The 26,369-nt window shown below is 43.3% G+C and overlaps 7 protein-coding genes across 7 annotated transcripts; 5 read left to right on the forward strand and 2 right to left on the reverse strand.

The window, feature by feature from the left end:
* Nucleotides 1–950: 950 nt before the first annotated feature.
* On the forward strand, nt 951–3,919 carry PCOAH_00041960 (Protein kinase; the record flags this gene model as incomplete). The annotated part of the gene is made up of 2 exons (XM_020060981.1): nt 951–957; nt 1,674–3,919. The coding sequence occupies 2 exons, from the start codon at nt 951–953 to the stop codon at nt 3,917–3,919; spliced, it is 2,253 nt and encodes a 750-aa protein (XP_019917070.1).
* A 632-nt stretch (nt 3,920–4,551) lies between these two features.
* PCOAH_00041970 (Uncharacterized protein) lies at nt 4,552–7,945 on the forward strand (the record flags this gene model as incomplete). Its single annotated transcript, XM_020060982.1, has 11 exons — nt 4,552–4,864; nt 5,251–5,327; nt 5,413–5,502; nt 5,652–5,777; nt 5,912–5,932; nt 6,090–6,188; nt 6,299–6,822; nt 7,015–7,166; nt 7,375–7,589; nt 7,724–7,781; nt 7,911–7,945. The coding sequence occupies 11 exons, from the start codon at nt 4,612–4,614 to the stop codon at nt 7,943–7,945; spliced, it is 1,650 nt and encodes a 549-aa protein (XP_019916319.1).
* Nucleotides 7,946–10,045: 2,100 nt separating this feature from the next.
* Nucleotides 10,046–12,010, forward strand: PCOAH_00041980 (Uncharacterized protein; the record flags this gene model as incomplete). The annotated part of the gene is made up of 1 exon (XM_020060983.1): nt 10,046–12,010. One exon carries the CDS (start codon nt 10,046–10,048, stop codon nt 12,008–12,010), a length of 1,965 nt encoding a protein of 654 aa, XP_019916991.1.
* A 1,576-nt stretch (nt 12,011–13,586) lies between these two features.
* PCOAH_00041990 (Uncharacterized protein) lies at nt 13,587–16,481 on the forward strand (the record flags this gene model as incomplete). The annotated part of the gene is made up of 3 exons (XM_020060984.1): nt 13,587–13,702; nt 13,812–13,988; nt 14,192–16,481. The coding sequence occupies 3 exons, from the start codon at nt 13,587–13,589 to the stop codon at nt 16,479–16,481; spliced, it is 2,583 nt and encodes an 860-aa protein (XP_019916237.1).
* Nucleotides 16,482–16,756: 275 nt separating this feature from the next.
* PCOAH_00042000 (Uncharacterized protein) lies at nt 16,757–18,919 on the reverse strand (the record flags this gene model as incomplete). The annotated part of the gene is made up of 1 exon (XM_020060985.1): nt 16,757–18,919. One exon carries the CDS (start codon nt 18,917–18,919, stop codon nt 16,757–16,759), a length of 2,163 nt encoding a protein of 720 aa, XP_019916611.1.
* Nucleotides 18,920–20,194: 1,275 nt separating this feature from the next.
* PCOAH_00042010 (Uncharacterized protein) lies at nt 20,195–22,636 on the forward strand (the record flags this gene model as incomplete). Its single annotated transcript, XM_020060986.1, has 8 exons — nt 20,195–20,699; nt 20,901–21,034; nt 21,234–21,302; nt 21,411–21,488; nt 21,642–21,755; nt 21,910–21,991; nt 22,185–22,304; nt 22,395–22,636. The coding sequence occupies 8 exons, from the start codon at nt 20,195–20,197 to the stop codon at nt 22,634–22,636; spliced, it is 1,344 nt and encodes a 447-aa protein (XP_019916980.1).
* Nucleotides 22,637–23,044: 408 nt separating this feature from the next.
* On the reverse strand, nt 23,045–24,605 carry PCOAH_00042020 (Elongation factor 1-gamma; the record flags this gene model as incomplete). The annotated part of the gene is made up of 2 exons (XM_020060987.1): nt 23,045–24,274; nt 24,597–24,605. 2 exons carry the CDS (start codon nt 24,603–24,605, stop codon nt 23,045–23,047), a joined length of 1,239 nt encoding a protein of 412 aa, XP_019917075.1.
* Between the last annotated feature and the right edge of the window lie 1,764 nt (nt 24,606–26,369).

A 26,369-nucleotide genomic window follows, 5' to 3' on the forward strand; every position in this document is an offset into this window, starting at 1 on the left:
AAAGGAAAAATTGTTCCCCGAGGGCTGACACCTAGTGGGGAAGTGCATAGGTCCATATATAGGTACATTTGTATGGAAACCCTTACCACGGTGCTAACCTGAAGCAGTTGCGATAACCACCGTCTAAGTTCACCCCAGGGGGGGCACTCATCAAGCGTTATGCCCCTATGCGCTCAACGAGTGTAGCAAGCAAAATAAAGAAGCCATCCCTGTGTGTACTAAATTCGACGCGTTAAAAGAACACGTTCATACGTGAACGTAGAAAAAAGGGGAGCTCTACCTCCTGTAGTTTCACGATTATTAACATGGGAATAGTCTTTACAAAAAGGGTATGCCTCCCAACTGATCCGTCCAACGAGACAACATAAATGAATGTGCCTCGTTTAAGAGGAACATCTCACGGATAGTCAATCCGTTTGGTGAATCATATAAGTGACTTTATCTGCCGATTTGTATGCCTGTCTCCTCCCGGGTAACATAACAGTGGGATCAAATTAGAGCCTGCAGAGGGGAGCTGTCCTAGTGAAGCACAAGCGTATGCCCCGCTGGTGCTGCTTCGAGACAGTTTCATGAACTTTTTTTTTTTTTTTTTTTAATAAATTGAGAAAAACTGCCAAACATGGGTGTGCCATGTGGGAGTTTGTCTTCATTGCTATGGCAAACCCCGCCAAATTGATAATCTGGGGCTTCACAATTTACCGGACGAAGTAGGGTCTCCCCCCCGAGTACTTTGGCCACGCGTTCTTTGCGTAGTGTCGGATGAAAGTTCACCTACGACTTCATGTCTCGTTTGTTACGCGCATAAATATGTATAGGTGTATGCATACATTTGTGTGTGTGCATTTATGTGTATGTGTTCCCCTGTTATGGTTAGTTCAATCCTAGCCAGCTCATTTTACGGTAATAAAAATGCACTTGCGAAGCTTCTCCAGCAGATTCGCCCCGACACAATGGTAGGTATATAACCCCACAGGGAAGTGAAAAAAAAAAAAAAAAAAAATGTGCAACCGATGCGAGATATATAATTTTATCCTGGGGTTCCTCACCCTCCTGGCTGAAAAATTGCCTACAATTATACACCACCTCCCCAAGTTCGTTGGCCCTACCGAACGGATAACTACATACTTGTGGTGAAAATGTGTCACTAACGGGGATAAGCGTCGTCTTATGATTACTTATTTTACCCATTTACACGTGAGAGTAATTTGCCCCACAGAGGGAATTCCACAAGAGCGTCAACCAAATGTGAGTTTCTTCCTCCTTTTTTACACCTCCTAAGAGGGAAAAAATGAAATTATTTCCATACGTCATATATACCTCTATCCTTCTTAGCGCAATCACTGTGATATGCGTTTTCCACCTCCCACTTGTGCATCTGCTTCATGACCTTACAATTCTAAGTGCATTTAGAAGGAGCGGTACTCCGTCCGAATGGGACGAACGATCAGAGTGGACTGAATTTAACCCTACACATTTGTTCCGTCTGTTGTTTTTAAAAAATTGGCTAACTGTACCAGGGAGGAAGTCGTCTTCCCCATTTGGTGGTACTCCAGGGGAAGATGTTCCAAATTTTTTCAACAAGGTTGCTCCCCTTTTGGGGAACATAGCACTTGTGTGGAAAACTATACAGAAGAAAAGTTTCTATCCTCATTGGAGATTTCCATCCAATGCAGAACTTAGCCCCCAGGATGGCTATACAAAGGTTTATACAGTTGTTAGAGAAATTTGCAAGTATGTCTGTTTGTTCTGCGGGGGGGTTAGAGCCTATAGGGGTGTGTTGTCCCGTTTGGCGTTGGGGAGGAAGATTGGTTGGGGGCTATTCGGTGTGACCTTTGCATACGCCAGGGGGGTGGAGCAGCACCCCGCAGGAAAGAATAGTGAAGGAGGAAAGTATAACCGTTGCTCAAGGGAAGGCACCCCTGTTGGAGGAACCCCCCTTGGAGGGACAGCCGGGGGTGGATCCGCCAAGTGCCGAGACCTGCTAAACGACAAGTACCTGCTAACGAAGAAGATAAAGGACGTGTTTCGCAAAACGAAAAGGAGCAGCCACCACGAACTGGATGTCATCTTCCTTCCCCGTGCGGCACTGGAGCATGGAATGAAAGGAGAGCATACTTGCACAAATTGCATGGTAAACGCTGATCATTCGCTTTACGCGTTGCGGTTAAGAAGTGATAACATTGTGGAAGGACACACGAAAACGATTTACGGGCCGAGCGCAGCAGATGTGCAGAAGATATACTATGACTATGACTACGAGCAGAAGGAATACACCGAAGATATTGACCCCAATCTGGTGGAGGGGGGTGAAATTGGAAAAGGTCGGGAGAAGAAGAGTGAAGGGAAGTTTTCCACTGCGATGGCGTGGCTAAAGGGAACATACAAAATGATCGACTTTGCGAAAAGGTTATTCCTCAGTTATGTAGAGAAGACGGACTACGACGTGAAGGGGGATATAAAACGGTACGAACCGAAGAAGCTAAAGTATACGGTGAAGGAAAAAATGGGAAGCGGATCATTTGGTGAAATCTGGTATGCAATAAATATGGATAAAAAATCCCCATTCAAAGATGTAGTGTTAAAGAAGGTTCTAATTCTGCAGGATGAGGAAACATCGGAGAGAAATGCGAAGAGAGAGATCTACTTCGGAGAGCTGCTGAAAAATTGCCAAAATGTAAGTCGGTTTATTGAATTCTTCACAGAATATGAAAGAACAAATGGGAATGAAGAAAAGAAGTATGTGTGGCTGGTTTTTGCAAATGAAGGGTACTCCTTAGCCAATCACCTATTCCATGTAGACAAAAACAAGGGAGGGATGTTAACCCCAAGTAGATTATGGTGGAGCATAAAGAAGCAAAGCATTGGCATGCTAGTACTGAAAGATTTAATGCACCAAATATTAAAAGGAGTTTACAATGCACATAAGATTGGGATCACTCATAGGGATATAAAAATGGAAAACATTTTCGTCTCGGCAAGTACCCCTTTCACTGTTCGTATTGGTGATTGGGGTAGTGCAGTAGAGTATAACAATGAAGACTTTTTATTCTCTCCTTCGGAGAATGAAGAGACAGAAGGGTACCAACCACCTGAATCTTTATTTGGACATATGAAAAGAAACTTTAACCGCCGTCCTTATTATGATATGTGGGGTATTGGCATCGTATTTCTGCAGTTCGTTCTAGGTACTAAGAATCCTCTAGAGGTTAGAAATAAAAGGAATGCAATGAAGCTGCATAATTTCTACGCCAAGCATGCAACCCCAGAAGCATTAAAAGAGGCCATTTTTCTGCAGAGCCTTTCCGAGTTGTGCTTAATGCGATGGGGATTGTCTCCGAACAATTCGATTTCGCTCAAACGGGAAAGACTCCCCCATTCGTCCATTTATGGAAATAACACCATTTTGAATTCTCTGCATTATTCTCTCTCCTTCGATCTGATTCGTTTAAAGAATCATACGATGAGTAATTGGAGGAGTAGGTACCTTGCCAATACTTACAACTCGTTAGTCCCGTTCTTCCCGGTTTCCTCTCCCCTTTGTGCAGATACCAACTGTCTGCATTTGTATGACCCTGGTTTGGCAACCCCTCCCAGTTTGAGTGGCCACTCCGGGAAAACTCCCTACAAAAATGTCATCGGCACAAATTTGCACCTCCACGGGGAACACACCTGTGCAGACTGCAAGAACAACGCACAGATGAACCAAATGATATACCAACACTCACGCATGCACGCTCTGCTTTCCACTTCCTGCGATGATGAGCAGTTTCAGCAGATCCTTCAGGAGAGAGATCCCTCTGGAGTGGGGCTCCCTAACGCCAACGCGAGAAACCTACTCCGGCGTCTGCTCACCTTTGACTACGCTACGAGGATTACCGCTGAGGAGGCCCTCAACCATCCCTGGTTTGCCGAGCCGTAGAACGACCCACATATTCTGCGGCATTTTTTGTTCACGTGTACCATATTGCATCCTCTGCTTGTTCCATATTTTTTTTTTTTTTTTTGTGATACGCCTCCCGGGAGGGGCCTCCCTTCAGCGGGAGCCAGATCCGCGTCGACTGCATGGCAACATGCACACATTTATCCCCCACACGAGTTCACCTCTCCTTTTTGACTTTTTTAAATGAACAAATTAAAAACTATAAAAAAATGTAAAATTAAGAATCTCTGTTTGTGTAATCTGTTCTGCTACAATCGAGCGTTTTTTTTTTTTATTTTACCAACCCTGCCCAGATGGTGTATCTACATGTGGACAGGGTGTTAAGACGATAATGACGGTATAGCTCAGGCACATGGAGGGGTGCCGCCCGGATGTGCAGATTTTCTACCTCCTTTCTCTGCGAAATTGTTAATTCATTAAAAAATGAAGTGAGAGAAAAAAAAAAGAATATGGTGGTAGCAGAAGCAGCTGCAGAGGTAACCATCGCACGTGTGCATAAAAAAAGCGACTGTCTTGTGAACTCGACGAGGGAAGGAAACAAAATTGTTCCACATTCGCTCAACCGATTACTCGTTCAACCGTTCGTTTTTTTTTTTTTTTTTTTATGTGGCAGGTTAACTGTCCCGTCTGACTTTGAAACAGTCGACTGTTCCTTCAGCCACTTTCTCCAAATGAATCTGTTTGTCCTTTTGAGTTGTCTGCTTTCCGTAGGGGTGCAAAAATATTCACATGCGTATGCCCCGCTGAGCGGCAAAAGAGTCCCCTTTACGTTTTCGGGGGACGTCCGTCTGAGTGACCCAAATGTGGGGGGCAACGTAACAAGTCAATCGTCCAGTGGAAAGGACAAAGAGGACCATTTTCAAAATTATGAATCGGACACGGAGGAAAAGAAAAAAGTGGATTTATCCAAAGCAAGTGTTATAGGTATGAATTGTTCCCATTTAAAAAAAAAGTTTGCTCAGTATCTTCTAATTCGTTGAAGAGGGCACAAAAAATGGGCTGTACGCTTGGGGTCGAACATGAATGCCTATCCCCTCGACGAAGGAGAAAATAAAGGGGAAGACAAACACACCCACTGCATGTAACTCATAGCAGACATAAAAAAAAAAAAAAAAAAAATCTGCTGAATCGTTATTGTCAAAATGGCATAGCGGAATGATAATCGCGGGGGAGTTAACCTGCCATAGACACAAAATAGAAAAACCTCTTGAGGGAACCCCCTCGCATAGTTCCCCTCCAATTGCAGGGTATACATTATAAACATCCCCTTTGCATCCCCCCCCTTCCTGCATACTAACACCCCCACATAGATTCAGTGAACAAAGCGAATGAGGAAGTTAAGAAGCAGTACAGCTTGGAGGACTTACCAGCATCCGGACTGAGTCAAGTATACATGGAAAAAAGGGGTGCCAATTCATTTCCCCTTTGCTAATAAACACACCACATGCGTTACTACTGTAAGGCTCGTTCAGGAGGATGAAGAAGAGGCGAGAGAAGACAGTGAGTTTTTGTCCGACGATTTGGAGGAAGCGGCTCAGAATTTCGCGGAAGCCCAGAATAAGGTAGGTGGGGGGGAAAACGGGCGATCAATACATACAAAGCGGTATGGGGCTCTTTCCTACGATTGTTAAGTATAACAAGGGAATAATTCCCTCCCTTCTATTCTGCACCTACTTCATCGATACCCACTTCGAACAACTCCTTCCTTCAGGAGGACGGCGAAACCGAAGAGGAAGAAATCAATGTGAGGAAATACCAAGCGGAGGTCATCAACGCCATGAGTCAGGATACGCTTTACAAAAAGTTTGACGCAGGAGAGTTGGAAAAAATTGAGCAGGTAAAATGGAAAAATGGGTGCTTCGAGTAGACACTCCTTTCATCCCCTGGTTTGTGAGCTCCTTTGGTACCCTTTCTGATTAATTTAAAAAAAAAAAATTTCTATTTTTTTTTTCTTTTTTTTTCCCCTTCGAGGCGATGGAGGAATCGGACGAAGTACTAATCACACCAAATGGGAAATATTAAGAAACGATTTTTTTTCTACACCTCCCTTTAGTATGTCCTGTTACATGCCCATCTGTGCTCTTCACATAATGTGATTTATTTTTTTTTTTTGGGGGGGGTCTTCTTCTTTCTCCTTTCCACTTGCCAGGTGTGTCTCCAAGATTTTTCGCTTCCCTGCCCTCTTCACTTCTTCCGAACCAGTTCCGGATGCGTCCCGTTGAGTTCATATGAAGGGCCATGCCACAAGGTGCGTCTCTCCCCCATCACGCTGCAAGAATGACTTTGCTTTCCGCAGATAAGATTCGCTCCACCAGGTACCTGCACCACTACGTTCACCATTACCGCCTCCCGACCCAGGTGCAAGACAAGCTGGTTCACTTGTATGACCACCAGAAGGAGAGCTGGGGCGAGATTTGTGACGCCACCTGGCCCTGCCTACCCAAGACATGTCCGTATGGCACAGACTACGATGCTCCGTGTCCCATAGGCTGGACTGACATAGGAAAAGGAACCTGCACACACGGAGATGCAAATAGCAGTGCGAATACAAGTGGCATGTGTGAGGGAAGCATAAACTTCTCTAACCTATCCACTGAGAAGAAGAAAAAAATGGAAGAAAAGTGCGGCATCAGGTGGAGGTGCAAATCCGTCACCTTCGAAACGAACTTCGAAGATGTGTGCCCCCTCAATTGGCAACAAATTGGAGAACACAGATGCAAATCACCGACCGATTATGACGGGCCCTGTCCAAAAATGGCTAATTTGAAAAAGTACAAATCTGAGGAAGGAAAAAGAAGCATCGAAAATGTCTGCCTCGTCAATTGGCCCTACACCGTTACGGTGAATCAGTACCAAAGGGATTACTCCGCCCCGTGCCCCATGTAAGGAACGCACCATGACAGGAGCGATGAAGCGATAAATAAAGCGAACATTCAAGCGAGTCAGTTGGAAAGAGACATCGCTGGATAGAACGTCAACGTTTCTCCCGTGTGGGACTGCAAGAATGAGATATTCACAGTATAAATTTTCTCTCCCTTTTTTTTCTTCCTCACGGAACGCGTCCCACTGCCCAGTGGATGGTCCCCGATGGACAATGGACTATGTCTAGCCCCAGAGAATTACAAGAAAAGTGCCAAATGCAAGGACGAAGTTTCATTTGCTACAATGAGTTCGGAGCAGAAAGACTCCTATTCCACCGCGTGTGAGGTGGATTTCCCCTTCAAAGGTAATCCCTCGATCGGAAAAACAACAAAAAAAAAAATACAGAACTGAACAAATTGCATATATGGGTTTTAAACATGGGGAAAGTCCCACATGCTACTTTTCCCATTTAGTTAGGTAATAGAGTTGTGCAAAACCGTGTGCACTGTACACATGTACATTTTTTTTTTTTTTTTTTTTTTTTTTTGCTCCACCTGTTCATAACCATGCAGAGAGGGACCACTGCTTGCGGAATTACTCTTTCGCGTGTCCCCTTGGTTGGATACCTTCCAGCAAAAGGGGTTACTGCAAAGCCCCCGTTAGCTACAAAAGCAAAATATGCAAAAGATTATACAAATTTGAAAACGTTTCAGACAGTCAGAAAAATTACTTGCTAAATTTTTGTGCTATTGATTGGCCCTGCGAGGGGGAGATCCAGAACTCAGTGGTGAGGGATACACCACAGAAGTGCTTAAACGGACATGTGCATATATATATGTAGAGAAAAGTGCCTCTATATGTGCACTGTATATTTCCCTCCCCCGGGAGTAAAACTTCCCTTTCCACATACCGCCTTCTCAGATTTACACGCGACTTCCCGTCGGGCATTCCACTGAGCGACCGGAAAAATGGGCCAGCGGTAAGGACGGAGAAGACGCATTGGGGATAACCCCTTCAGAGCAACACACACACATGTACACATGCACGCCAATTTTATGCCTCCCTTCATTGTTGCCTTTTCACCACATCCCCTACTGCTTCTTTTCAGGTCCGGTGGACTCTGCAACGGGAGCAATTATTTAGCGAAAGTTTACGTGTCCACGTTTGTGATTCGGATGGGGGGAAAAAAACAACCAATTGTATAATGGTAGAGTGGGCATATGCTCATCCGTTTTTTTTTTTTTTTTTTATTTTCACCAAGGAAGACTCCTTTTGTAACCTTTGTTGTTGTGATCATTTTGTTCACCAAAATTATCATGCTGCTTATATGTGAGAATGGCTTGCGATTTGTGTGCATGTAGCTCGTTTGTTCAAATTTTTTTTTTTTTTTTTTTTTTGTGCTAACTGCTTTTGGCGGGAGGGCCATTTTGCAGGAAAAGGCCAATGGTGGGGGCACATTTTTGCCCTTCCTCAGGAAGAGGTCGCATTGGCTCTTCGCGAAATTTTTAAAATGTCGACTCGCTTCGTCGCATAGCTCGAAATTGCAAAAATGGGAAACGCGGAGAATTGCACGAAAATTGGGAAGAATTGCGAAAAAGTCACAAAAAAGTTGTCCAAAAAATGGTGGAAAAAATGTGCAAACATGTACCAAAACCAACTGCTTGGGGGGTATTTCCAAAAGATGACCACCCAAGAACGTAAGCGACTTTTGGGGAAAAGCATAATGGAAATCGACTGAGGGGAAGTGAAGTTCTCGCTGCGCAAAGAGGGATTTTTCTTTTCTTTTTTTTTCCCCCGTTTTCCGATTCGTCATTTTTTTTTGGCATACGGTTGCGTAAGCGGCTGAGCAATTTTTCGCGCCGTGAATATGTGAGCAAATTTCTGCCTCGAATAAAGGGGCAAATGGAAATACGCAAAAAACATGCGACCCAAATGGACGGACATTCAGATTTTTTCCCTTTTTTTTTTTTTTTTAATCACGTTCTGTTATGCCTTAATGATTTGCTGTGCTGTGCCACTTTGCGTGCCCTTCTTGCAGAGCTTCCTAGTTGCTCCCCCCCTATACGATATAACAAAATGGCCGTAACTTTGCGCCGATCTGTATTTGTTTCGCCAAAAAGGTAAAGTACATAATAAGGAAAAAAAAGAAAAAGAACAATTGACTTTTTCGTGATATTCTCAAAATGGAATACAAAAAAAAAACGCCTTTTTTCGTTTAGCAAGTTATTTGCTTCAGGGGCCCATTCCCACTTTTGTTTTTTCCTCAGTCTGGGGAACGGGCAGCAGCCAGGTGTGAGTGGTCACCTTGACACGCAGCTCATAGCCATTTATGGCCATTCTGCTGCGGATTGTCCCGCCCTTTCCACCCTTCGCTTGTGCCTTTCCCTGGGGCACTACCCCGAAGGTGGAAAAGTGCATCCTGGCCCCCTGGCTGGGAATCCTCTTGGACTACCGTTACGGTGAAAGAGGCCAGACCGCTCACAAATTATTTGCTTCATCATACATCCACCCGCAAGTACATCTCCGTTTTGGCACACATGAACAGGAAAGTTTTGTCTGAACAGAATGGCACAGAATAAGCGGAGTTAATTTTTGCAGCATTTTTTTTTTTTTTTTTTTTTTTTTCGTCCTCATTAGTAGTAGTGTTTTTACACTCATAACGTGTGCATATCATCGCAAATATTTTAGCAACCTTGTAAAAAAAAAAAAAAAAAAATTGGACCCTCTTCTGGGGCGCACATATGGACATATATTTTACACTGAAGAGTTTAAAAAAGGAAGTTAAACAAGAAGACCATTCACCAATGTATCATTCGTATGTGCAAATGTAAAATACATAATCGAGCAGGAAGTTTTTCCTTTTTTTTTTTTTTTTTTGTATCCACTGAGAATAAAAACGTTTGAGCGATTTGTCAATTGGGGGGATACCAATAAACGAGCAAACGCCTCCGTGTGAGCCCTCGAAGAGGGTCTATTTGTTAAAGGGCCACTTTCTTAGTAGAAGTTTTTACCTAGGTCAGTGCCCCTGAACAATTGTGTATGTGTGCATATCCTTCTAGAGGAGGGATCACACGGTTAACGTAGCGATAGAGTTGCACGTCACGGAGGTCCGAAAAGTTGTATATATGTTAGACGCACAGAAGCGACGCCGCAACAGGTAGATAGCTGGACAACAGCTCAGTTAACCGTCGTGCAGGCGGATAGCTACTCTTCCCCCTTACATTGAACACGACCGAGTATATAATGGAAAAGCAGGCCGACGTAGTGCACGCGTGCGTAGGGGAGCAAGAGAGGGTGCTCCCAAAAAAAAAGTACAGCAATTTAGTGAAGATAAGCAAACAGCAAATTGAAGGACACGAAAATAAAAATGACTTGCTATCAGAGAAGAAGGAAGAGAGGAGAGCTCTGGAGTTGTTCCCAATGATGATGGAGGAAACACCTTCCCTTGAGTTGAAGAAGCTTCGAGAGGGTATTAGCAATTTTGAGGATGGAGCAGACGACGTTATGATGAGTCTATGCATGAGCAAAACGCCATGCAAAAGATACGATGATGACATAATCTGTGAGGGAACCAAGTATGTAAAAACATATAGCAGCAAGAAGAGAGTATATACACCTAGAAAAGTGAAGAACAAGGGGAATTTATTCCAGTTGGAAAATGAGGAGAGAGACAACAAAGCGTCCTTGTTTGTCACCCCTAGAAGGAAGTACACAAATAAGAGGAAGATTAATGAACTGTTGAAGGACCTTCATTCTGATCAGGTAGCCAACAGGAGTGTGACCAAGAGGAAGAAAAAAAAAAAGTCCGTGTATGATGAGTTGGTCTACTTGTATACCCCCCGCAGGGAGAGAAGCAAGTTCGTCACAACCGGGATGGACTCTGCCAGCATAACCAAACTGGCCGATTCGTCCAACCTGGTCGACCTAACCAATGTAGCTGCCGCGGCAGATAAGTGGCAAATGCAGGAGTCGAACATGCAGGAGCTGCCCGATAACATAAAGAACGAATACATCTCATATCTGTGTAGCCCCTTGAAGCGAAGTGAGCGACTAATAAAATCGAGGATAAATAAAATGCTAAACGAAAACATAGGACAGGAGAAGCAAGTAAACTCAGATGAAACAGAAAGAGACATGAACAGCAACAACACCACGTGCTACACGTCTAGCTACTCAGGTATATCAAGGAGTGAATGTATCCATTGCGACTTTGAACCGGAAGAAGAAGAAAAATGTTGGGACGATTATTACACACAAGGGAATGATAAGGTGAGGCCCTTCACAGGAATAACCACGGAGCTAGCTGTGGATATGATCACAGAATTGTTGAAAGGAAAAATTAGGAAAATTGTTATAGATGAGAAGGAGTACTTTTCTCCCATTACGGAAAATGATACGATCATGGAAGTAGGACATGGGAATCATCCACTTGCTGTGCAGATGCACGAAAAGTGGGGAACTGTTGGGAGGTATATAGGAGTGGAGTTCAGCGGATTGGCTAGCAGGGAAGCTTTAAAATGTGAAAAATTGAAAAATCTATTTTTGAGGAGGAAAGTTGAATTTGTCAAAATATTAAGCATGAAATATTTTAAAGGGGATTATCTAAACGGCCTTGTAGTACAGTCTAACATTTCTCCCTGTAATACAAAAGCAGACTTTGTAAAAATGAACAGCTTCAAGTATATCTTTGCGAAGAGTACCTTGGATTATATTACTTGTCGAATGGACAATATAGGAAATAGTGGTGATTGGGAAGAGGATCTACAGATATCTCCTTCCGTCGTAGATATGTTTGACAGTTTAGCAGACTCGTTACAAAATTGTAAAAACAGCAGCAACAGATGTAACTCCTGTATCATTTTTGTAGAACCCAGTAATTCCTCCAAATTTCGGGATCACATTTTGACCATATTTAAGGCCATTTATACAGCCACGTTTAAATACAGCAGTGCGGCAAAATTTTTGCGCCTCAGTAAAATCACGAATAATCAAAAGGCTTGTGGATATATGATTGAGAAGAGGAATGAGGTGTATCGGGATTTTGAGGAAATCAGACAGGACTTCCTCAAGCTCATCATTAAGGCATCCGTCACGAAGAACGTGGATGAGGTGGATTGGTACCTCCCTAGTGAGGCACCCAAAAAATGGGTCAGCAATAACCCAGCGGATATCGAATACCTCGTTAAGCTGGATTGCCACAGCTTTTGATGGGGGTATCGCAAGGAAGCCGTGAAGCGGCGTAACCAAGCTGCGGGGCTGAGGACCACCAGAGATGAAGTGTGAGTGTCCTTTCTCAGATTGACACTCCTCTCACTTCGCCGTTTTACTTCACACCTTGTACTGCTATTCAAATTGGTAGTTGCCCCTCTGGAAGTTTGCAAAAATGGAGTATGCGGTACCGTAGGAGGAGGACACCCGTCGTCCACATGAAGGGAGAATGCCGTTGTGTGGCTATGTGCATGTGCATGCTTGCCAAGTGGTCCAACTTCTTACAACTGATGGTGACTCCCGTGGGGGACGAATGTGTTTCAGCAAATGAGTTACACGCGGGGAGTTGCACTTCATTCTGTTTTGTTCATTTGATTTACTCCATTTATATATTTATCCATTTTTTTTTTTTTTTTTTTTTTTTTTTTTGTCGTTGTGCATGTCGTTATGGAGCTGCGCCTGCACAGGGGTGTGTGGAATATCGCCAAGTGGAACAACGATATATTATTTTACCCAATTTTTTTTACCCTTCGTGAAATGTGCAAAATGGCACGTAATCGAAGTGGTTGCCGTGAATGGGGAGTCAGGGAAAAACTGTTGCGTCCTGGTTTCATCAATTATTTTTACGAAAAAGTTGCTACAGTGTGCGCACACCGTAGGTCCTGCGTCATTGCTTGGCTTAACCAGACTTGGAACAGTCGCAAATGTTGAAGCGGGGCCCATTTGAGGAAACCTCTACGTTATTTTTTTTACACTCAATTTGGGGGGGAAGAAAAGTAAATGGGGAGAACAGAGGCTGATTGATTAGGCCCCCCATGAGGCGCTAATCGGAGTGAATATACCTATGGGTGTAGGCAAAAAGGGGCAATGTTCCTCATGTGCACCCCGAATAGAAGTCGCTTGGGTAGCTACCCACAGGATCGATCAAATGAGCTTTTTATTCTGATTTTTTCTGTGCCGAATTTTGCGAAAAGAATTTTATTTGCATGAGAATGGGCATCCCTGTTGGCACCTTCTTACGTCACATAGAGTATTTTTTTTTTGTGCCGCTGTACACCTTTCTAATTTTTACATCACCATAAGGTTTTGCGGCTCTACCGAAAGAGGAAAGCAAAGGATGCCATTTCGTCGGAAGATTGCCAAATAGGCATATGTCACGAGGTCCCATTTGTTCATACCTCCAGTTCGTTTTCCCCTTTTTTAGAAAACTTAAAAAAAGGGAAATCGGACCCATCGCCTACGTTGACATGTGTACAGGTCGGAGTAAAAGGAACCTCCACTAACGCTGCTATTGATGCAACGGACACTGCTGCTTTGCCCGTTTGAGCCATTTAAAGAGGATTCCCTAACAGCAGCAGATGAAATGTGTGTACTCCCCTGCTCGCACTTCTACCCGTGTGAACCCTACATACATGCGTAGCGGCAACATAAGAGGGTGGGGGCCACCAAGTGTGCGTGTGTGTCTGTCTGTGCGTGGAGGGGAAGCACGCATCCGTACGGCCGACAGCGACTTGAATAAACGTTGGAGCTGCACCCAAGAAACTCAGTTCCATTCACGTGTAGAAATAGTCTGAACATGTTTTCGTGTCAAACTAAGGGAAGAACATTTCGAAATATTTTAAACCTGTTTCTTCGTGTGTTCATATTTTTACCCCTCTGCTATGGCTTCGCTGTGCCGCATGGGGACCGCAGGTAGGCGCGAACTTCGCACATTGCACGTCGAATGGAATTTCCATTCGAAATGCACCTTCCGGTGGTAATTAGCATAAACCAATGCACCCTGTGTTGTCCCCCCGTTCAGCCTAATTCCCATTGCCGGATGGACAAAGCAAAGCAACCGATGCGGAGTGAACAGAATAATCCCGAGTAGGATAAACGAGAAAAGTGGGACAAAACTGTACTCCATAAAAATAACCCACTTAACAGAAAATATAATCCCGGAGGAGTACTTCAAGTATAACCTTCCTCCAGAGCCGATGTAAGTTTCCATCCAGATGATGAGTTCTCCCTAGGGGGTTCCCCCGTTTGGTAGCATCCCACATCTGTCTTTAGTGTGCTTCTACATATGGCGCATTCATGAGGATAATTTCCTCTACAGCTTTCTCTTCCCATTGTACGGGATCTGCTAAACTGCAACATCTGTATATATATTTTATATCCTCCCCAACCGTCCACCGGTAGATACCCTTACATCACCGTGCCTAACAATTTATACACGAGGCAAACAAAGGATGAACAGCCCGATGGAGAGAACCCCCCAAGTGGAGGAAACCAACTGGATGGTGAAAAATATCCAGACAATGCGATAGAGGTTGGAAAAATGTCCTCGGAAGAATTCGCAAAATGGAATGAAGAAAAAAAAAAAAAAATGAAAACCCTGCCTGAAGCAACTATTGAGGATTATATTGAGGACATGAATTTTAGAAAATATGTCCATCCCTGTTTGGTTAAGAAGGTTTCTCCAAAGGAAAGACACAAAATGCACCACTCTCTGTTGTCCCTTATCGACCCAAAGGTAGAATTTTCCATCGTAGATTGCTTTGAGGAAAACGATGAAGAAAATGACCTCACCGAATATGACGCAGCGTTCAGGGGAATAGCACCTTGGCCCACCACAGATGAATTAAGAAGAAATGAAAACGACTACCAGTTTGAGAAAACGGATCTCGAGGTGGAGTACAACATAACGTATGACAAAACGGGGTACCGGGAGTTCAGGAAGAAGCTGCTTGCGGAGCGGTTGCACGGTGCTGAAGGGGAAGCAACTACCAAGGAGGAAGGAGCGAATGCAGAAGAGGAAGGAACAACAACTGACAGGAAAAATCCAACCGATGGAGAACTGCTCGACGACCAGCCCAACGGGAACGCCCCTCCACCTGTCTCCGTCGAGGACATAAGAAAGTTGTACTTCAAAAAGGAGATCAAAACGCTCAGGGAGGCGAAGGAAGAAATGGCCAAATGGGCAGAACGGAAAACGGCCTCCAGGAGCACATGGACGTTGACAGAGGAAGAACTGAATTTACTGCCTGACAAGTTCAGGCGCTTGTACCAGCAGAAGAGGAGAGAGAAGTTGGAAGAGTTGAGGGAGGCCAAACGGAAAGAGGAAGCGCAACAAAGGGGGGAACTACCAGACGAGTTTTCCTTATGGGATGAGAAGGGACTATCCAGCATAGAGAAATTGCGCTCAGAGGAGTCCGGCAAAATGAGCGTTGCGACGAGCGCCGATAGGAACAGTGAAAGCACCGTAGATGTGCTACCTAACGGGGGAGAGCACCCCCCCATGAATGGAGAGCAAAATCTGCAAAATATTAGATTGCTTGAAGAAAACGTACTATACACAAAGGCCAAATCGCCAGTAGAAAATATGTTATACGAGTGGGACGATTCTCTGAACTCCAAATGGAGAAAGCGAACAGAAGAAGTGATACGCGATGTCATCATGTATGACTATCCTATGAGGGAAGTGAGAAGACCATCCAAGTTAGACCTTTACGATGTGACATGGTATGCAGGAAAGGTAGAAGTGTTTGTCATTCCAGACGAAACGCAAGGGAAAAATTACAAAATAACTTTATTCGACTTGAAACAGCTAGTGAAAAAAATAGCAGAAAGATTGAAGGAGCTTGAAATCGATGAGGAAATTATTATTTTGCCATTTTTTGAATTAGTTGTTTCGTCTCTTCCGAGTAAGAATATCCTTGTGTGTAGGAGGGACTGGTGTAGTCATGCTGGGAAAGAAGTCACCGTTTTTTTTAAGGAGAATATTTTTCCTCCTTTGGAAGGTATACTCCTAGGATCGCCCAGCGTCTTTCACTTAATTATAAACGTTAATTATGAGCGGATAGAAAATTTGGATGTCCACTCCATCGATAAGGTGATCCTGAAGGACAGCAAGGATGAACTTCGGGGCCACATTGTGCTTAAGGCTGCAATGGAAAACAAAGTGGGGGAAAAATCCGAGCCAGTTGGAGGGGCCCCTAGTGGGGATGACTCAGAAAGGGAGAATTTACCTGCACATGAAGGAGACCCCGAAATTGATGCACCTTTAGACAGTGACGATGAGGAAGACGAAGAGATGATCAATAAAAGGACAGGCTTCGATGAACTGCAAAAGTTGAAGGACATCGAGCGGGTGGGCGTTAATTCGCTAAGTGGTAGCCAGTTGCGTAGGGACGAAGAGGTCGACCCGGTTGGAGGTGAAAGCGGCATGCGTACCAACCTCGATGGCATCAGGCCAGTTAGCGGCATTAACCGATTGGGCGACGATGAAGACGCAGATAGGATGAAAAAGCAGGCCCTCGATGAAAACGATGACGAAGAGGAAGACGATGATGAAGATGATGATGACGAATCGTATGACGACGTTGCCGATGAGGGGGACATGTACGGAGTGGACGATGATGAAGGTGACTCCGACGGGGGGGATGTCTACGGGGACGACGAGGAGGATGATTACTTGTCAGAGGAGTGAGCATAAACATTCCTCTTATTACCCCGGCAAGGTAGATGAACGAAGAACTTCCACACAGGAGGGTGTTTTTACCCCCAACGAATTTGGCGCGGCGGATCTATTGTCCTTGCCTAATCAGCATGTGCATTTTTAAAGGTACAAAGAGGTTGTTAAACGGGAGGTGAAAAAACGTGAACAATTGCACATGTGCATGACAATTCGCAAAGGAACGGTCGACAAAGCAATGCAAACAAAGGGCGAAACAAACGTGATGACAAACATATCCACCCGATGGGTTAGGCAACGTAGCGAAAGGGAGGGCGCAAGCAACGCAGAACGAAGTCCATTTTGCGCACAAATGCACGGGCATTCTCCACGTCCCTAAACGAACGCAGCTGCGAATAATACGCATCCCGCAGGAGGGACAAATACTTCTCATTGGACAAATAAAAATGTAAAAACTGCAAAAAAAAAGAATGCACACTTTTTCGGGATATTGTCGTATTTGTAAAATTATATCGTAATAATATTTGAAAAAAAACAATCCTCTGAAAGGAGCAAAAAGTGGACATATAATAATTTGCACACGACAAAATGGAGTAAATATTATTGTAATGAATAAGGTCTTCTTCCTCCCAATGGTCAATAAAAATTTTGTATTTTTTTTTATTTTCATTTAATGCTGTAAGTTCATTTTTTCGTTCATATATTTTTTTTATTTCGTCTTTTATTATTTCCCAAATTTTATTTTCTTCCACGGTAACCTTTTTAATTGATTGGCTTATGTGGACGTCTGGATGGATATTCAAATTATTTCTCAACAGGTGTATGTTGTTTTCGCTTAACGACAGTGTGTAGTCCGTGGTTGGGTTACTTTGCTCACTTTGGGTGAAGAAGCAAAAGGATGTAACACTGCCAGTTATTTGGTTTTTATTTCTTCCCATTTTATCCTCCATTTGTAGCAGCGCATCACCGTATTTGCAATTCGTGATATATTCTACCCTACTACTGTCACTTCCCCTGAGAGGGGTTTCCTCACTAACATTATTAGTATACTCACTTTGTATGGACTCTACCCCTGCGGGGTCTTCCACAAAGTGGGGGTACTTGGTCACTGCCATGTATTTTGAAAGGATGCTATGCACAGACAGTGGCAGAGCTGCCTGTGCGGGGAGCGCTGTTCTCGGGATTATAGGCACACCGGTGGAGGATCTTCCAGTGGAGGATCTTCCCCTGAAGGTCTCCCCCATTTGCTGTCCGTAATTCCTCACAAAGACCTCCATCTCCTTTTGCAATTCAGAACAAACTTCACTATACGATGTGACGTCGTAAAATATGAGCACAATATTTTTGTACTTTTTTTTGTACTCCTCCAAATTGTAGAGGGGGAGGAGTGGTGAGATGTAAGTGGCCACCTTGGATGCACCTTTCGGGGGGGTGCATATCAGCAACACGTCGTTTGGCAGCTTAACCCCGTCGAGCGAATAGTTCTTGGAGTACAGTTCATGGGCATTCGGAAGGGTGTCTGTAAAGTCGTCCTCATGTTCATCCAGCAGCCTGTCCGACAAATGGATTTTTCCTTCCCCTGCACAGGCCAACGCTAACCATTTGTGCAGGTCACGGAACAGACCCAGCATCTCCGACTTGGCGCCATTCGAACAGATAATAAAAAAATGCTCATTCTTGTGAATTAAGTTGGTTAATAAATTTTCATACAGGATAGACTGGATAACTTCTCTCCTTCCTGTGTCGTCCTCTCCAGAGATGCAAACCTTCTGTCCGTAATTGATCTTGTTAAACAGATCTATGAGTAGTAAATTTGTGTTCAGCTGCTTTATTACTACCCTCCTATGGTAGGTCTCCTTGATCTTACCCCTAAATATGTTTAGCTGATTGGTTGGCTCCTTTAATAGGAGATAATTAAGGTACTCGAACGGGGTATAAACATTTGTTTTGGCCTTCTGTTTGGATACAACTTGGGTGGAATCTTCCTCTACCTCCGCTACGGTATCCTCCAATCTGCCATTCTTCACCCTACCAAGTACTACGTTGTGCTTATTAATTTGGAGCACCACCCCGTAGGAGGACTGGTCTATCCTCACGACATTTCCGATTCTCTTCAGTTCTTCCCTTTCCTCATCTGTTATAATTATTTCCTCATCACCAATCTGTCTGTTCCTTTGAGTCGACAGTGGGTACTCATTAAACACATTACTTAATTCTTCTTCGAACAAGTTGGGTTCAGATCCATTTTGTGAATTCAGTTCAGCATACGTGTGGATGCGCCTACCTCTGTCGCTTTCACGGGAACATCTTAAACAGCGCCATACGGGAGAAGTCAAGTTGGTACTGTAGTGCTTCTTCGAGGGGGGATGCAGATTCAGATGCAGAATGAAGTCTATGCATAGCGATCTGGGGCGAAGAAGGTGCTTTGTCTGTGTTAACTTTTTGGTTATCATTCTGTTGGTAAGGTAAGGGTGTGGTGATGCACCTTGATCAGCATGCTCATCCGTAAAGTGGAACAAACAGCGTTGGTCGGAAAATTTATTACATACACTTAATGTGTTCCGCTTTATCTATCACCATATCGTCATTTTGAAAGAATAAGTTGTTAAATGTGGCCTTGAAGGGTATACAGCTTAAATGGGGTGAAGGGGAGGTTCACACGAGATGAAGCCCCATTATAGTGCTGTGCAGTTTGCCGTATCCGCTGCTGCGTTTAGGAAGCTACTTCATCTTACAAATATATTTTTGCTGCTGTGGAAGGGAAAAAAAAAAAAAAAAAAAAAAAAAAGTTCTCCTTTCGCGTGCTTGCAAAAAAGGATTATCAACTATAGAGGGATTTTCCATCACGTCGTTTTGCAACTCCGTTCATGCATTGATTTACAATTTTTTTTTTTTTTCTCGCATTTCGTATTTATTAGAATAATGGGTAAAACCCCGTTGTTTTTATGCACCCCACAGGAGAGCGGAACAAAGCGTGGTGCACCATCTGGTAATTGGCCTTCCACTGGAACGGATACCACCTGGTGAATCTGTAACTGGGGAGAGATTCCCATAAGTGCAACTCTCCACATGTATGTAAATATTATCACCCGTGAGCACAGACGGGAGGGCGCCTTTCAACCCCGTACACCCGTTACATGCATGGGTGAGAACACACCGCGGTTAGGCATTCGTTCAAGTTCCCTCCATGAGGTAGGCGCAGATGCAAAGGATCTAGACGTCTCCCCGATGATGAGTCTACATTAGTGACAGTACCGACATGCTCATCAACATCTACCTGTGCACCATTTTTGCAAAAAAAAAAAAAAAAAAAAAAAAAAAAAAATTAGACTTCTCTTTTTCGCGTGCTGCGCTCAGCATGCCAACCCGCGAGAGGTAAAAAAAAAAAATGGAGAAAGAAACAAAATCAGAGAAATCATGGCCAATTGAGAGGATGTAGAGGAGTACCATCATCGACTGCTGCTGCAGTGAAGTTGTAGCAAAATGTGCGAAGAGAACAAGAACCCAAACCGATTCGTGTCTCGACACAGTTAAGTAGTTTCATCCCCAGAAAAAATATAGCGCCCTAGCCTTTACACTGGCGGAGGTTCTCTCCGCAGAGCGATGGGAAAAGGGAAATAAGAAAAAGAAAAGGAAATAAATTGTACACCTTTTTATTAATTATTAAAGGTGAGAGAAAAAAAATAAAATAAATAAAACAGCCGCACTGAAAATAGTGGCTCCCCAAAATGAACGACGGACTGAACAAACTAACCTCCGTCGAGAGCGAGTACCTAGAGAAAAGCGGGAAAAAAAGAAGACAAAAATTATTACCTCTAAGTGATGATGTCTGCAACCACCAGGATGGGAACTTTGAAAGAATTTGCTTGTCCACTGTCCAGGAGGAAATAAAAAAGAACAAAGAACTTGTCCTCCCAAATGTTTATGTAAGTGATAAGAGGGCGGATCAAGGAGTACATCCCTCCTGCGTAGACCCAAGTGAAAGCTCTCCCTTAGATCCAGAATTGGAGGAAGAAGATTCTGAGACACTCGAAATGATAAAGCAGCTGAGTTCTATTCGTATCGACTCAGACTCGGACAGCTCCGTCGGGGGAGATAAGATTGTTTGTAATAAAAAGGAAAATACACCAAAAAAGCGGAACAAAAAAAAAAGGGGGAAAAACACAATTACCCCCTTGTGGGATAATACGGATGTGGAATACGTGGAGGATGCCATTGTGTACGATGAGTCAAGTAGGTCCTTCACATGCTTATCCATGTGCTGCTTTTGCTTTGTTATCCCCACTCCGCTCGTGGGTAGTGCATTGTGGCGTCTTCTTCTGTTACGAAGGAGGGGGGAAGGAAATAAATTCAGCTCCGTTGAGCATAACAGTGGGACTACTTGTAAATGGGGCAAAATGACCAAATGGGCAATTTTTTTTTTTTTCCCAATAGAGGACACGGATTTCCCAGACCTGCTACAACTCTTCCAGGAATACAACGAGAAGTATTTTTTTAACACATTGAAGTCAGTGCAGGTGAAGTGGAGCAACAAAATGAAGTTATGTGCAGGAATTTGTATATTTAAGGTTCGTTCAGTTGGCATTTTCACCACAACAGTGTAGTGTTACGGGGCTGATGCTAATGTGGCTAGCGCTGCATGAATAGGTCCATTTTAAATGCAGACCTATCTTCCGACAGAGGAATGTTACCCGTAAGAGTGTCTAGCCCTTCTGCGCGCAGCTCTTCCCCTCTTTGGCCATTTTTTCTCACGTCTTGTATTTGCAGAAATCAGGCTACTGCTGCATTCGGCTCTCCCTCCCCCTTTTGAAGCTGCGGAAGATAAAGGAGTACAGGGTTGGGCATGCATAAATACATGTGTGGACCTGTCCGTATTGGTCTAATTTTTCCCCCTTCTAGTGTAACCCGTTTTGCGCGCAACACACAAAAATGCTCATTCCGCAGGAGACCCTACTGCACGAAATGATTCATGCGTTCCTTTTTCTGACGAGAAGCAATTCTCGACATGATGGGCACGGACCGGTGAGTGCTGTTCCCTTTTGGTAGCGCCTCTTCCTTTTTTTTTTTTTTTTGCCCAGCGTAACCAAACTGAAGAGAAGCGAGTAGGAGAAAAAACATTAATTAGTTACTTCCTTTTTTTTTTTTTTTTTTTTTTTCCGACTTTTCCCTTTGCAGGAGTTCAAGAAGCACATGTACAGAATTAACAAAGCGACGGGGCTGTGCATTACGATATATCACAGCTTTCACAAGGAGGTGAACTTTTACAGGAACCATGTCTGGAGGTGCACGGTTAGGCAGGGGAGAGTTACCTCCTCTGAGCGAATGATCCAACGGGTTGCTTTACAAGAGAGACAATCTTCAGGGTAGCAGAATGGCCTTTTTTACACCCCAACGATGTGACAAATTTGCTAATTTTTATTCCCCCCCCCCATAAACAAAAAAGGGCGTCTGTAGAACTTACCCTCCCCACTTTGGGTACGTCAAAAGGTCTATGAATAGGCCCCCCGGGCCCAAGGAAAAGTGGTGTAAGTTGAGCAAAAGAAATGGGAAAAAGGGAGTCGCACCGTGGAGGAGCACTCTAAATAAAAAGAAGTTTTTACTCACGTGTACATTTATCTTCGCATTTTTCCATCTGTATACTCATTCGTTTGTTTTCCTTTTCGTCGCGCTGCAAAGGGAGAAGGCACTCCTCATACTGCCGCGGCAATTTCGTTAAAGTGGAAGAGGCAGAAGAGGCTAAGAATTCAGACACGGTACATTTGAGCTCGGCCGGTAACAACTCGGGCATACTTGGGAAGGTGATAGACTCTACACGCGCGAAGAATAAAAAGACGACCGGTAAAAATTCTGCACGTAATTTGTAGTCAGTACAGCGTGAAGGACTGCACTGTGATATGCATACATGTGATCACCGCTACCACCCCGCAGCGAAAGATGGATTCGAAAAAAGGGCAGACGCTGTAAATACAGAACTGCTGAACGACGCCATAGTCATTTTAGACTCGAAGAAAAAAATCAAGGAGAAGCAAAAAGAGGTAGACCAGCTGGACATCATTAATTTAATAAAAACCCTTTTTAGTGATAACAAGCAGAAGGTGTGGTCCTTCCCGGACTTGTCCGTTGACTACCACAAGGCGTTCAAAAATGAAAACTACTTTGAAATAGACTAAACGGGGCCTACTTGGTGTACCACCCCTGTTGCCTTAAAAAAAAATTCGTTACGCGTGTGCAATGGTGTGTTTGCTTATTCGAACGCGCCATGATTAGCGGAGGGAGAACCACTTTGTTCTACCCCCCTTCCTTTTACCAATTTGGAACCCCGTATTTTTTGTGACCTTTTAAAACAGCAGCAAATCCGCTATTCGATGATTTAACATCTGCTCAGTTTTGTCTTTTCACGTTTTCGTTCTCACGCTGGGTGGGCTTAGCGTATTCGCGGCGTAGTTGCAATATGGAAAAGATGCACGCATAGAGCAAAACGTTGTCATAAAAATGGGCACACACTTGTGATGTAAAGTTGATTCACGTGTCGATTTGTTTCTTGGTCGACGCGGCGTAGCAAAGGCTAAGCAGTGGGATCACTTCCACACCTTGCGGTCGACAAGAGGGCGAGAGGCAACGGACTCCTTGGAGCACCAGTAGTCTTCCACAATTTGCTTATCGGCACTGTTGTTGACATCCAACTTTTTAAACACGTGATATTCGAACGAAGGGTGATCCTTCATCTCGAAAGGAATTTCGGTACCCCTGAATAGCCACACACCTTCGATATCATAGTCCTTATTTTCACCCAACACAGTGATAACGGCGAAGGAATATTTGGAAAAATTGTTGTCTAATCTTTGCAAAAAGCCACCAGCCATATTACATGCAACGAAAGATATTTGGCATTCATCTTCTAGCTTATCATATTTCATATAATATAATGAGAAACCTTTAGGATCATATGTTTTCCAGAAATGGGGCATGGCAACATTGATGAGATCCTTCTCATTACTAAACTTGTACTTCCACTCGTCAAGCGAAAAGGAAGATGGGGGTAACAAATCGAGTGGGTTTGCTTTCTTCGTTTTTTTTTCAGTTGGTTCATCACTTAACAACTCACATTCATCATCGTCATCATTTTTATTATCTTTCTTCTTGTTGCTTTTATCCTTTTTCTTCTCATTGTTTGCAGTTTTTTGTGCATTCTTATCTTGGGCAGCTGCTTTTTTTCCCGCTCCCTGCTGACTGGCAAACACGAACTTGAACTGCTTCTGGTTACTTATCGTGTTGTACAGGCGAAACAAGTTTCCATACTTTTTTAGGAAGCTCTCATTTATTTTTTCCGACTTCATTGCAAAGTTTATGATAACACATATAAATATATCTGCCAGGGTTATTCCATTACCCACCATAAACTGGTTTAACAACAAATGGTTATTCAAGCAGGCAAATGTTTCCTGTATATGTTTTAGGGACTTCTCATTCGACTTATTGCTAATGTAGCAACAGACTGGAATCTCCAATTCGTAGGTATTAAAGTCTACCCACATGTTCACTTGTGCTTCTTCAAAGACTCCTTTTCCTAATAGGTTGTTCTCCCTCCTTATGTTGCATAGGTACTTACTAATGGCATTACTTTCGAAGAGGCTTCCACTGGGGGTTACTAAAACGGGGAGCCTACCCAAGGGGGAGTAATTAAGGAACTCCTGCGTCTTGTCATCCTTACCGATTTCGAACTGGGGCATGTTCAACTTCACGTTGCAAAACGAGGCAACCGCTTGGACTTTCAGAGACCTTATGTCATTCTTCGGGGCTAGTAGTTTCTAAGGGGGGGTGGGAAAGCAGGTAAGCATGGACAATGACCAGGAGAGTGCTTCAGTGGAAGCTGCATTGGTGAGCTGTTCGACTGTCCGCCCAAATGGGATATACTATAATCCCGCGGGGAAGATACTTCTCCACAGCATATATGTACCACCTTGCATACGTCGTGGGTAATGTGGCATGTGAAAAGGGGTGAAGTTGCTCTGCGGCACCATTGCTGTGACAACTCTCTTTTTTATTAATTCTTTTCCCCTTTTTCTCACGTCAGCTAACGCGTCATGCGCAAATTCCTTTTGCTATTTTTTTTTTTTTTTTTCTACTTACGAAATCCATTTTCCGTTGGTTTGTTTTGCTATAGAGGGTTGGTGGTCCTTTGGTAGGGCTCAAACTTATGTATATAAATACATGCAAGAACGTTACGAACGTACGTAAAAATACGTTTATTTCAGTTTGTACAATAAAATATACACTGATTATTATACAAGCTTGGTTGCCTTAGCGAAGAATAGCCAAATTCGCGGGGACTCAGGTCACGCTACAAGTAAAACTACTGATTAACTTTTTTGCTTTGTGAATATACGGAGGGATACCAAACTGAGGGAGTTAATTTTTGTCAAAATAATTTTATCCTTTAAGAAATGATAAGCACGTACGTCAACGTAGGCTCTACATATTGAAAAAAAAAAAAAAAAAAAAAAAAAAAATATAAAATAATGGGTGACCGTGACCGGTCGAATAGTCGAGCGAATTTGTACTGTTACGGGTAAATCTGCACTTGCGGAAGAGGCTCATTTCGTTACCGGTTAATTTTTTTTTTTGCCCTACTATGAAATTATTTATATTTTTTCGTTTTCATATTGGCTTCCTTCATATTACTTCCTATTTTTTTCAAATTAGAATGGGACATTCATCATGCATACGTATGCTTATATATATGTATTCCTTGCAAAGCCGTAAGGGTTGGAACACTTGGCGGAAGGAAAATCCGTTGGAACATTTGCAAAGCAGCATATGATAAAAATGAGCATGTTATACCTATGTACGAATATTTTGAACTAATGTGGTAGGGCTAAACATTTGGCGAAGTCAAATTGTGAAAGTTATGGTAGAATTGTATTGGTGCGCCCCTTTGTTAAAAATTTAACACTGGGGGAGAAAAGGTATGCCATAAACATATGCCCCCATCCTAAATATGTACACATTATAACACCACCAAGAAAATTTTCCACGAAATGGTTATCGTTGCATGTGCTTTTTTGTCCTTTCTTCGTTATGCAGTCCCCTCCGTGGCGAGGAAAACTCCCAACTAGTGGGTAACACTTCTTACCAATTTGCTAGCCAAATGGAATTTTTTTTTTTACCTGATCCGTTCATAATTTTTTCTCAACAATTGTAACCCGTGTGTAGAGGTCAAATTGTGCCACCTCACCCCGATGTGATCATAATAAGCAAAAATGGGAAATCAAACACATACGGAAATTCCCGTTATGATGTTTCATTCCCAAACCATTATCACCATTTTTTACAAAAGGTTGTGTGCAAATTGTTTGCCGTTCAGGGGAATATAGCCAAAAAAAAAAAAAAAAAAAAAAAAAAAAACTTATGCGGCGTACGTGGCTACCTCTCGTACGTATGCAACATCACATGGCGTTCGTTTCAAGCGTCTCCTGGGTGTATGCAATATGAGGACAGCGTATTCGCATTATATTACTTGTACTGACGGTGGGTCCTCTTTCCCTTTTAATGAAATGAAAAAGAACAAAAAGTGTTCGATACACAGAGGACTCTTATCCCTATATCTATGGAAATTGCTCGCGGGTTATACGCAACGCAATTGTTACATTGGCGGCACTTTTCATGCTCACAAATGGGATAAACACCAATGTTACACAGAATGATCATCAGTAATTCGCGTTAAATGCAAAAAAGAAAAGATAATTCCCCCTTTCACTTGCATGCGCGCATTTATAATCATATGGTTTTGTTCTCTTAACGTGTGTGAGTTAGAGAAACTCGCTCACTGTTGCATATGCAAAGGGAGGTGATCGACGGGCGCAATTATCGCATGGGTGTGATATGAACATTTGGCGAGGCGAC

The sequence above is a fragment of the Plasmodium coatneyi genome, chromosome 12 (assembly GCF_001680005.1).
Source record: "Plasmodium coatneyi strain Hackeri chromosome 12, complete sequence".
Taxonomy (NCBI): domain Eukaryota; phylum Apicomplexa; class Aconoidasida; order Haemosporida; family Plasmodiidae; genus Plasmodium; species Plasmodium coatneyi.